The following is a 13,483-nucleotide window of genomic DNA, read 5'->3' on the forward strand; positions in this document are numbered from 1 at the left end:
TAGCATTAAAAAAAAACAAGAAAAAGGGTTATAAGGGGTTGAAAGGGGAGATGTAATGTATGTATGGTATGTATGGAAGTATCTTCATTTTAAAGATAGTAGTTTGAAACTTAGTTTTTGGCTGTTGATTGAATTGTATGGAATTATGTATGGAAATTTCATTTTTGAAGCTAGAACGATGAAACTTTTTTATTGGGTTAGATTATTAATATATATTTTTTATTATTTGCTCAAGGTCACTATTTTACGCGGACGAAGTCGCGGGTACAGCTAGTACATTAATAATAAGAAGTTTAAACTTTTGAGAAAAATAAAATACTACACGTATTGAAGCAAATAACTTGGAAAAAAATGAAATTAATGATGTCTTGGAGAAAGACATTACACATTTTAATATGGGACCTATAATTAATAACAATGTTCAGAGCAAGGAGGAAAATGATGATGAGCTCTGGAAGCTTGTAACATTTGTTAACCGAGATACAAATATAAACATAAAATATTAAGGAAATACCATTGTTACATAAAAAAGTGCGTATGAAATTAAGTTACTGGAAACTATTAATTGCAGTATCACAGTACCAAATCATAGTAAATAAGGACAGCTTTATGGTTTGGTAGTTTTTGGGCACGTCTCTAATTGTCGATAAAGTTTACTGTTTAAATTATTTTCAGTATATATACTTTCCTATTACATGCTTCCTTTGTCACTTAATAGTTTCATAAGCCTAATGGACTTAGATTTAATGGTAAATCACATTAAACTTTGAAGCCCACTGCTAACTTTCAATAGATTAGTGCTGTCTAATATTAACAACCGGATTACCTGCTTTAGATGTATCTTTACACAAGCAAAATAGTTTTAATGTATCAAGAATATTTCCTTAAATATTCAGTTTTAATTAAATTGAATTTATTAAAGAAACAAAATGAAATTTATTAAAGATTTAAGGTTTGATCACATTAATAAATTAATAAGTACATTGAATTTTTTTTTATAATTTCTCAACGATTTGGATTATAAAATTTCGATGTTCAATTCTTACAAAATTATCACACTCGTGGCAGGATAGATTTCTAACTACAGAAGCCTAGGAATGTTAGGAATGACATTAATATCGTATAAAATGTACCTTAGTGAAAATGTTGTTCTAAATTTATAATGTACAGATTATATTATTTATGTTTATGGTGTTATTTCTATTCATAATCATTTTACAATATTCCAGATAAACCATGACTCTTCTATCTAAATATGTAACAAAATTGCGATCTTATTAATTCCTCAGCACATATTTTATACGATATTTAAGTGAGCATACAATTTCATTAACAATTGCAACACCTAATAATCTAGCATTGACACCGAAACATTGATATTTATTATTAAAAACTCTCTCTTCTTTGCTAAATAAGTACATATATTAATAAGTTAAACCTTGACCAGAAATATAATAAAATTCCACTTAATTTAATAAAATGTTGTTTATCTTATTTTAACTATTTTTTATGTTTCTATCCACATCTATTATAATTATTTGTGTAAAGTTAAATTATATTTCTGATCATAATACTATTAAAGAAAAATATGCAGTCTATAATAAGTTATGCATTCAGTAATATTACTGAACATATTAAGTACAAAATTACACTATCGAATCATTCAGCGTATCAGACTTAGACAACAAGGGTACACTGCTGTAATCTTTCAAATGCTCATTAACTTTTTTAGAACCGTTATCAAAGGAACTAGCTGTTGGTATTTTTGCTATCCAATTATTATTACCTACCTTATTCGATTTATGATTGCCAACTGAATTCATTTGACAATCCTTCAGTTTAACCTTTGGTTGTCCATGACTTACAGAATTGTGATTCAACGAATTCACATTTAGTGATATGGAATTTGTTACACTTATTTTTTCTAATTCGTCACTATTGTCGTTTACTCCATTAGCAACAGGCTCTGTGGGGTCTGAATGTTGTCTTTGTACTTTAAGCTTTTGTAATAGAGGTGTAGCTTCTTTTTCTAATTTTTCTAGTTTACTATTGTCATTTGATTTTTGTAAGAATATTCCAGAGCCTCTTCTACTGGACGAACGGGATCCATGATCTAAACGCTGCCTGAATGGTGTTAAGTGAGATAGAGAACCGCTTTCTGATGACTGTGTTTGGTGTTTTATCAACGGGGGTTTTTCTTTAGGTGCATTTGGGTCTACTTTTTCACCTAACAACCAATACGTGACTAGAACTCCTTTACCCTGTAACAAATTATTTTTAATTATAGGTTTATAATACATATAGTGATGAAGGACGCTTCTCGTTTCTTTGTACACTATTCTCATGGAATCTACATATGGATCATTTTATCTAATAAATAAAAAAGTATTTACACTAACAACTAAATTACTTAAGTTTTTAACAAATAATGTTCCGAACAATAACAAATTGAAGTATATTGTTACACATATTTTAACCTGAATTGTTAATTTATCATACAAGCAATTGCACTTTACCTTCATAGCAACTTCTCCCCGACACTCCAATTGGAATGACTCGTAGCTATCCAATAGACTCTTAGTATCTGGTGATACATGAATCTTTAGAGCTTCTCCATTCGACTCCATCCGTGATGCTGTGTTGACTGTGTCACCAAATAAGCAATATCGAGGCATTTTCAGACCAACGACGCCAGCAACACATGGACCTGATGGAAAGAGAATTCTATTATTTACAACCACAAACAGACGGCCCATGCCCTTTTTAATTTATTCTATTTATATTTACAATTACCTTTTTTGTTTACACGATGTTCCGCGCATTTTTTCTATAATTGCAATTCATTAAACTTATTTAGAATGGAAAACAGATGTTTGAAATGTTATCACAGTTTTTAAATATCGTTCAGAATGCTATGGGTTTAATTGGTCTGCTGTTATAACATAAATAGATGTTATAATTAGCTTAACTTTTATGTGTATATTGCGTTGCGTTACGTTATAACAAAAATATTTTTTTATATGCTTTAAACTTGTAGTAGTCCTGTTATAATTTCTGATGGAGATATTCAGTGGATATATAGCAGTAAATACAATTTATTCTCGATTTCATCAAAGTTCCACGCAAGACATAACTATTACTTATCAACAAGAGCACTAGTCTTAACTGTGATGGATTATACTTTTTATTCCACAACCATTGTGCCTATTAATTTCAAGGCACTTAAATGTCACAAAATCTTATATTCATTAAAATGTCTTTTAAAATCTGTTACTTAATCTCTATATAAAAAAATATCAATTAGTCCCATATACATATATTTTTATTACCAATTTATTTAATAAAACAGACAGAAAAATGTAAATATCTAGAAATAAATAAAAACATCTAGCTTAATATTGAATTGGAAACATAAAAGTACTTTTGTTTAACACGATGCGTATAAGCTGTACTACGTAAGTTTCGAAGGATTTCCCGTCAAACTTACTTTAACAAAGGCGGGAAAGTTTGTCAAGATAGCTTAAATGGATATTGATACTTTCAACCCCGACAAACTGTACGTGTATTTCTTTTAGTAAGTTTGTAACTTTTAGAATTTGATCGACAATTTAAGGGAATAAACATGACTAGTGTAATAGTGAAAGCATTTTTTAAACTTTTTGAAAAGTAAACTGAGAACAAATATAGGAACTTTATTAATGACTCCATTGATCTAAATTTTATATTGAAAATAAAATACATTTACAAAATTACTAGTTTCATTTTATCAAAACATACACAAGTTTTATTACAAAACTAGCTACTCGCCCCGGCTTCGCACGGGTGTAGATGTATTATATATAGAAATCTTCCTCTTAAAAAACTCTATCTATAAAAAAAACCGCTTCAAAATCCGTTGCGTAGTTTTAAAGATTTAAGCATACATAGGGATGGACAGACAGCAACAGCGACTTTGTTTTATACTATTTAATAATTTATATGAAGTGTTTTTAATAAATTCATTTCAAAATACATAATTTTTGAAGTGGTATACTTCTATATTCTATTTCTTTTAATATACAAATATTAAAAGAAATAGAATATATATCCTTTGGCAATCTATATATCTATCAAATAAGGATATTTTATGTTAGGGAACCTGTATAACGAATACAGAATTATCGATGTAGAAAAAATATTGTAAAGTCATGTCATATTGTCAGGAAGATCCTTAGCATGGCTCATTAACTGAAATCATATGGATACGTTAACAGACTTTCGCAAATTGCTTGGAAAATTGCATAGTGATTTCTTTATAGCTTCCAAGCCCTATAATGTTTAGATAATACAACATTATTATTACTTAGTAATAGTATAATAATCGTAATATGTTTACAAAAAAATATACATATAGAACTGTATAAAGCCTATATTACTTTCTAATAACGTACATAGTATAATAAAAAAGATTTTTTAAATCAATTATAAGCAAAATAATTAATTCTATAATATTACTATTGATAATATATGTAAAACAGTGAAAGAATTGCTGGTTAAAAAAATATAATATACATAATAATCAAAAGGGAACATACAAAAGTATAAATAAATATTATTATACATGTAATATTATTCATATTCTATATTAAATATTGGGGATCATAAAATTTACTTCCTCTTCCAATATTATTTTAGGAGGCGATGTGATTTTAGGTTTATATTTCTAATTAAGGCCATGATTTATTATATAACGCTTTAAAATAAATATTTTTTGCATAGGAAAAAATAAAACATATCTTGATTTTACTTTACTACAATACTATAAGAAACTTCCTAGGTATCTATCTGCTTGTCTGAACTATTATAGGTTTGTCTAATTTTATATTACGTACTATTTCATTTGATGTTTTTATTCAAAATTAAAAATAAACATTACAAATTTTACCATTTTTTACACATTCTAAAAAAGAAAGAAATAATTCATTTTTCCTTCTCTTTAATAAAGGATAAAACTGAATAAACTCAGTGTGTAAACACTTTTTATTTATCAAGCTTTTATTCCATTCTTTATATGAAAGAAAATATATATTAATAATTATATGTAGCATATATTACTGAGGAAATAACAAATCTTGTTTTGATTTTGTATTTATCTACTAGTAAATTTTCCTTGTGCTTTGTCTGTGACCCTCTCGGCTAGAGATAAGTCGATACCATCTTTAGAAAGGGCCAAACTATCTTCGTCATAAGGAGCTTTTGTCCATTCTTATGCCAATTGCGTTTTGGCGATTATGGTTAAGAGCTATATGATGTTCCGAGTACTGAGATAAATCTTCTAGTAGTTCTAGAGAAAGGATTCAATGGTTATATCATAAAAAAAACTAGTTGTCAACAGCGACTTCGTATGTTTTAATAAATTTGCATTCTGAAATCATTATATCATATTATACTCGTATATATTTATAAGATAAACATTATTAATGTATATATCTGTATTGTACATAATTTTTTTATCTATTTAAAGAAGATAGACGATCACGGGACCAGACTTAACACTCGTTTATTTCAAAACGTAATCTAGAAGGGAAAAAAATGGGGATGAAAGTATAAAAGCTTACGAAGTCGCGGGTAATAGTTATAGTTCTGGTTATACTTATCTGTACCCAAAGATTATCTGGAAGAGACTGCAAAGTATCTTTTGTATCGTCATAAGCTGTATTTTTTTTAATTTATACTACTTTTAGGTGGATAGAGAAAGTAAATGTAAGAAAAGAGTTGATGGCGCACGAAATAAACAAAAATGATATGTCTATAAATACACAACATTTATGTTTATAGTAAACCATTTATAGTGCAATAAATATTAAATAAGTATATTAAATATCTTACCAGAATGTAATCCAATCCTCAACTTGAGCTGATCATGAGGTCTGTGTCTGATACGGAATCTTCTAACAGCATCTAACAAAGCCAGTGACATCCGCGCAACTTCGCATGCATGCCGTGTGCCATTCCTCTCAGGAAGACCAGATACAACCATATACGCGTCGCCTATTGTTTCTACCTATTTAAAGGTTAAGAAAATTTATGGTCCTCTTCAGAAATTAATTGACTAAATTCAAATTCAAGTTAAAAATCATTTATTCATGTAGGATATTTTGTCCGTTTGCGAACGTCAAATTATTTATATTAATTTTTTTTCCGTACCATCCAGTTCTGTATGGAGATTCAATGGCAAGAAACTCAATTGAATTTCTTTTTTTTAAAGCTACATTATTTACAATATGTGTTATGACTATACATAAATGTAGAAGAAATTACAGACAATCTTTAAACTATAAGTGTGCGTTTCAAACTCTTCCTAATTTTCGTTAAAAAAAGGTATTAAATTTATTCTTAACGTATTTTACACAATGTAAGTACTTACTTTATAAACATCATAGTTCCCTACAATTGAATCGAAGCATGTGTATAAATCGTTAAGTAAATCAACAACTTCCATTGGCGTAGAAGCTGCAGAGAGAGCAGTAAAGCCAACAATATCAGAGAAGTAGATGGTAACTTGTTCAAACGTTTCGGCTACCACAGATAATCCATTAATTAGTTGCGATGCTACAGACCTGCAGAAAATAAATTGTTGTAATACTTAGATGACGCTATCTATAGAGTAGTTAGAATACTAATGCTGCATTTATTGAAAACCAACTATCCGCTCCGGCAAATACCAATTATACATATGAACCTTTCTCTTGAATCACTCTATCTAATGAGAAAATTGCACTAAAATCCGTTGCATACTTTAAAAGATCTAAGCGAACAGACAGCGGAAGTGAGCAATATTTTATACTATATAGAGATTTTCTAAACATAAAATCATTTTCTATTTAGTATCATAAATACTAGTATAGAAAATGTATACTTTTTCTGGTACTAAAATAACTGTCTTATTTTAAGAAATAAATGTTAGATTATTTTTAATAATTATAAAAAAATATATTCCTGATTTTATTACAAAGTCATCATTACTTAAAATATTATTATTTTAAAATATAAATGTTAACATTTAAATTTACTTAAAACGAATAGATTTACTTACTTTGGCAATAATTGATACAATAACTCTTCACATTTTTTCTTTTCCTCTAAATAATCTTGGGTACGTTCATCTACTAAGAATTCTAAATTATTTGCATATTGTTCCATACGAGATAGTAAATTATCTAATATATTACTACTTTCTTGAGTTCTGGTGACAATAATATTATTATTATTATTAATAATTTCATCCGTAAATATTTAGTAAAATTTACTTCAAGTATTATGAAATAAAATATAGCAATTAAAATATAGAAAGCATAGTTAATAAAAGTGTATAATGTAATTTTAATAAAGAAGCAGATTATTTAGTATGATGTCGAAAGCAGAAATATAATATTAATAAATACATAAATATTAATAGAATTATAACGTTTAACAATTACATATATAGTGAAATAAATATTATAATTAAAATTAATAATGGTGCATATTATTAGTTATTTTTTTCAGTATAATTTACTTTATTTTCAAGCAGAATACCATATTTCATTTTCTGCCCTGTATTGGTATTAAGGAAAAACAGAAAGTTGATCTTGGCAGAAAAATAAACCCATATAATCATTGAACTATTGAACTATTTTTTAATCTAATTAAACATTCTATTATTAAAGAATGAAAAGAAATCTTATCTTAAAAATACAACAAAACCTAATAAACATAAACCGCTAATAATGCACATGTACAGTTATTCTGAATACCTAATACCTAGGGATCGCAGTACAAAAGCAAGTTAACCGAAAAGATCACAGATTCAAGTATCGTTTCCAACAGGGTTACAGTACTCATCTAAGCCGCAGATTTGTGTAATTTGGAACTTTTACCTACAATGTGGTTTCCCCTGAAATGCATGAAGTTAGAATTTCGGTAATTTGACTCGAAAAGGGACGAAAGGAAAATAGCATTGGTACAAAGTTTTCATATATTCGAGGAGTTTTTATTTCCAATGTTCAACGAGAGCTGACACCTACCGAAATAGTTTCTGGAATACTAACATTTTCTACCAATTATTTTATTATAAACTAGCTGACCTGCACAACTTCGTCTGCATTACACTTACTTGATATTTATCATCATATATATATATATATATATGATTATCATTATTTGCCTAATTTACATGTGTTAAGTGTACTGTAAAGTTTCATCAAAATTTGTTTAGGTTGAAGATATATAATAATGCATTAGAACTTTATTCTTTGTGAATAAAATAAAATGAAACAAAGACTAAATATTACGGAAAGATCGCATCAGTGAATATTAGTTTCAGATCGGTTAAAACTTTTCTGAGAATGTACAAACGCACAGACATGAGTCTAGCATGTACAAACGCACAGACATGAGTCTAGCATGTACAAACGCACAGACATGAGTCTAGCATGTACAAACGCACTGTGCTGTGCGTTATAAAAAAAATTCAAGATTTTTTCTCTACTAAAAACGTATCATATAATAAATTATTAATTAAAAAAATTATCATTAGCAGGGAGTTTTTGTTACACTTACAAATACAGCCTGTGAATGATTTCCTTTAATGTATGACTCAATGTAATTAAATTTCTATTCATTCTATAGTTTCAGGAGTAATTCAGAAATACTTCAACAGCTGTAAGCGAAGAACCCTCCGTTTCGCAATAAATTCCCGTTCACCATTAATTCAATCACAATGTAAAGAATTTGCTTATTTATTTTTAATTTATCACCCGATGTAACTTTAGATTTATGTGCCGAAATTATTCGAAGAAATTCCTCTTATAGTGTTTTCCTGTTAGAACGAGAGTATTTGCGTGGAAATGAATGTTCAGAAAATAGGAAAATTTAGACAAGGGAACCGCACTAGAACAAAGTTTAATAATAAATAAATTAAGTAGATGAACTACATATAAATAAAACAGTCGAAACTTAGAGTATGTAAATGTTGCTAAAATAATATAGATCTATATAAAAAATATTAAAACTACGAATTCAAAAAATTCTGAAGTAACAGACACTTTGAGAAATTCTATGAAACTATACTGTTCCTAAATTTGTTAGTATGTACATATCTAAGAAAGCATAAAAAAACGATGAATTAAACTGAAATGATAATACAACACTTGTAGGCCTATAATATTCTGCAGTTCTACGTTAATAATGAGGTTAATGATGATGATTCCACAACCAATATGAGGGACATGTACATAAACATTACTTATTGAGGCGCCGTATCGCTATCTTGAGATGTCCAAAGTCCGGTCTCTCGGCAGGATCCTCGGCCCAGCATTTCCTCATCAGTTCTGCTGCATCGTCAGCTTCGCATGACCGAAGGTTTGTCACATTTGGCCTAATACCGCTGCCTATCACCGTTTCTATAATTTCTGATGAATAAAATTAATTATGAGTTAAATTTAAATACATCAGTTATAATTGTTTCAATTTTTTATATCTGTCACTATCTATCTATAGTTAGTACGATTAGTACTCGAGAATTAGTATAAATTATTCACATTTAGTACAATATCGCATATATTTAAAAATACACTAAAAATTTCACTCTAATTCATATAAATACTAGTCATTTCAAGACGTTTAAATATTATAAAAACTTATTTTTTGAAACAACAAACAAGCTGGTAGCACACTCAAAGGTAAATGACAATTTTTGCTGATATACTGGTGTTCAATAAGTATTTTTTTTTTTCTATTTGACTCAGTCGACCTAATTACAATTATATAAATGTAAGAACTTTCATATCACCAACCTTTAGGCGACATTTCAATTCCTGGTCCCAACCAGAATACGCCCTGTCTATTGACTATCTCGTGCATGATTATCCCAAACGAATATATATCACCCTTCTGTGTTCCTTCAGGTGGTGGTTCTGACAAACGGAGTAACTCCGGCGATGTCCACAATAAACCTATATTAAAATAATTATTACATTAAAAATCTTAAGTAACTTCCAAATAAAAATAATTCTAATAAATTGCACCTAAGTATCCCTATTTTTAGCAGGAGCTAAAAAAATGAATTTACTATATATTAAATTATATGTACAATATTTCTTTTATCCAGATAGGCGCCAATGGAAGATATACAAGTGGCATACTGTGCCGATGCCAAATAATGGGATAAATGCAAGGCAATAACGATGTAATTACTTTAAATTTACATATAAATTTAAAAAAATGAAATAGATTTAAATAAATAAAATAATACTTACGAGTCCAATAGCTATGCGCTCTAGAGTCTTTCTCGCAGCTTCTCAACGCGTGGAGTCCAAAATCGGTGATTTTTAATACAAAACGGGAGTCCACTACGCAGTTACTCGACTTCAAAGCCCCATGAGATCTGATATCCGTTCCGTGGAGATAATGCATGCCCTGATTAAGAATTTGCTCCATTAGTCACGTTTTTAATCTGCATAATTCACTCAACGCCAATTAGTCTCAAAATAGAGCTTGTATTATAAACACCAGACAGTTGATACACATAATTTACTTAAGTATTTTTTGTAAATATAGTTCAACACACTGTTTTACATCCGATGGTAGCGCGGCGATTGTTTGTGTCGGTCTTTGTGTTTTCTATTCCCCGTACGGTACAAACATTTGTATTCTTGAGTATGATTGTTTGTGTCGGTCTTTGTGTTTTCTATATATATTATTTATGTATTTATAATAATAATGTGTAAGAATTTCTATCAATTTTCTAGTACCCATAACATAAGCTTCGCTTAGCTTGGGCCTTAGATGATGTAGTGTGAAATGTATGAGATATTATTATATTGAATCACTACCTCAGCAAATAGCAACTTCGTTCCTTGCCTAAGGCAAACAATAACGAATTGTTCTCTTTCTGTCTCTGATTTATATACTAGTAATATGAATTGTATCATATTTATTTTATGAACATTTACAATGCTCTGCGTATAATAAAAAAATTTGCAAACCTTATTTGCTTGGTTATGTTCCTCCCACGTGCTTACCTTTGTACGTTTTTCCAAGCCTGAAGGTATTATCATGCCTAATTATATACCAACATGCTTGGAATTTTAGAAAATTCTAATAAATCTACGTTATATCTTCGCCCCCGTCATTTCTGCCCACTCAATATTAAAACTCAAAATAGATCATTTTAATGTTCTATTCCTACACATAGTATAATAATTAAGAACATTCAATAAATTCTAATTTGTATTAAATTGCCAAAAATTAATGTAAGTACTAATATCCCTTCAACTGTTAGCTGTCAAAATGATATTAACGCCCTATCTGTTAGATCATTTATAGGCCTTTTCGCAGTCACAGGACTTGGGGCTATAGTAGTCGAGTCCAATAAATTAATCCTTCGCATATGTGACAATAAATATTATGTATACTCAGTTTTATTTTCAAACGTTTTTAAGTATTATTTTAAATATAAACTTACAGCTTTTTTCTTAATATGTGTAAAGAAGTATATTTACTGTCGAACTATTTGTGAAACTCTTTGTTTTAGAAATCTCGTATAATTACTATCGAATTAAAGATTAAAATTATTTTAGTTGTTTTATATACTAAAAATGTGAAATTTATAAAAAAAATATGTTTGAAGTAAGTGTTTATTTCTTTAAATAACAAAGCTGTCGTTAATTTTTGTTCAAGAATAAAGCAATGTTAATTAACTTCATTAGAAAGTACAAAATCCTTCCTTCTGGAATTTCTAATTTTGTAATTTTCTAAAATGGATCAATCCAAATATTATTAACATTATTAAGTTAAAATTTACTTAAGCATTAAGTAATTCGTTTTAAACATAGAAAGCTTCTTACCCTCACGATGTCGTGCATCAAACTGACTTTGAACATCCAATCCAATTTTATGTTTTCATTTTCAAGTATATCTTGAAGAGATCCTTTGGGACAATATTCTGTAAGCAGACAACAGTGGGGCGGATCGACACAAGCACCGTAGAACCTGGCCAAATGATCGTGTTCCAAATCCTTCATTTTCTTCAACTCTAACAGCAAAGGTCTAGTAAGATCTATGCGTTGTTTATCCAATTTCTTGATAGTAACTCGACAACCTTTGTAGAAACCACATGGAGCGAAGACTTGTCTGTCGCCTGGTAGGGACGCAACTTCATCTGAGTAGCCAGTCTGGAATTAATAAAAATGTGTGAGTATTTTTTTAACGAAGTAAACTTTGGATAAAGCGTGGGTATTTCTGTCTCACTTAAACAGTCAAGTAAAGTGCTTTGTAAATTGTGTTTCGATTGAAAAGCGATATGACAGTGAAATTACAGGACAGGATATGGAAGCATGACACTTTAGTCTTACAGAATGACAACACTTGAGGTAAATTACAGAGGTCACATGAACGTGTGTTGTCTACGGTCCTGTTTATAATAAACATAAACAGCAGGTTACGATTTTCACTTATCATCAAGTGAGTCGTTAGCGTCTGTACCTAGATACTATTATAGTTAAAAAAAAAACTTTATTATCGCAGACAACGTGGAGATTACTAAAATGTCGTTATCTCCCGTCATGACAAAATACATAACACCCGTAAAATAGTGCAATATTTTAGGATCACTATTTAAAAAAAACAACCTAGCAACTAGTAATATTGCTATAAAATCTATTAAGTAATATTTTATTTTATTCATTAGTAATAAAAAAAAGTCCTATTTATAATATTAACTTAGATAAAAATAGAACAAACATAAAAAGTGGAAAAATATATATAATTATAATTTTTACATTTTTCAATTAAAAGTTATTGCGATTTCCAGGTAACTGACGAAATGACGCAGATTTTCATGTATTTATAGATATTAATATTTCTAGGGTTGTCAAATATTTTCTTTTGTCATACGAAATGTCACAGATATTCGCGTATTTACAGATATTCATATATGTATGGTAGTTAAAGATTTCCACGTACAAGGTATCACATATAGCATGGATTCTATGTCCGATCGCTGTCAATAGCTGGTCTTCATGGCCATAACTATAATATGACAATAACAGAGACAGGAGCTAATTATGGGATATACTCATAATTACGAACGTCCATTGCAGATACAACGTTCAGCCTTCAAACGCCATTCAACCGGCTTGTTAAGTTAACACTTAATTACTCTTGTCTTCCACACATGGTACGGTATAACGATATTTTTTGAGGGAACTGATATCTATTGCTATCTCAATTTGTGATCATTATATGGAGTACCTACTATATGGGTATGATCTCCAAAAGTCTGTGTTAATGGTTATCACAATTTAGTTCTTTTTTGTGGTTTCATTTTTAAGTTGTAGACTTTTTTCTTTTATAGAGATCTATTTGTACATCATCTCTCGATTAAAACAGATGTTATAATAAAATAGGAATAAGGAAAATAAATGTAGCGATATGAATGTATATTTTATAAGGAGATTTTTTT

General features: G+C 29.1%; 1 protein-coding gene across 2 annotated transcripts in view; it reads right to left on the minus strand.

The window, feature by feature from the left end:
- Window positions 1–277: 277 nt before the first annotated feature.
- Window positions 278–13,483, minus strand: part of LOC131846461 (atrial natriuretic peptide receptor 1-like) — a 140,925-nt gene continuing 127,719 nt past the window's right edge. For both annotated transcript variants that reach the window (XM_059195774.1, XM_059195775.1), the window contains 9 exons: window positions 11,868–12,194; window positions 10,278–10,437; window positions 9,816–9,974; window positions 9,266–9,431; window positions 7,076–7,225; window positions 6,407–6,599; window positions 5,869–6,043; window positions 2,517–2,707; window positions 278–2,261 (listed from right to left, as the gene is read on the minus strand). In XM_059195774.1, the coding sequence (XP_059051757.1) occupies window positions 1,647–2,261; window positions 2,517–2,707; window positions 5,869–6,043; window positions 6,407–6,599; window positions 7,076–7,225; window positions 9,266–9,431; window positions 9,816–9,974; window positions 10,278–10,437; window positions 11,868–12,194 (2,136 nt within the window). In that variant the 3' untranslated portion in view covers window positions 278–1,646. The remainder of the gene's footprint in view (window positions 2,262–2,516; window positions 2,708–5,868; window positions 6,044–6,406; window positions 6,600–7,075; window positions 7,226–9,265; window positions 9,432–9,815; window positions 9,975–10,277; window positions 10,438–11,867; window positions 12,195–13,483) is intronic.

Source organism: Achroia grisella, unplaced genomic scaffold (genome assembly GCF_030625045.1).
Source record: "Achroia grisella isolate CSIRO2021 unplaced genomic scaffold, CSIRO_AGI_Agris_v1 utg511, whole genome shotgun sequence".
Taxonomy (NCBI): Eukaryota; Metazoa; Arthropoda; class Insecta; order Lepidoptera; family Pyralidae; genus Achroia; species Achroia grisella.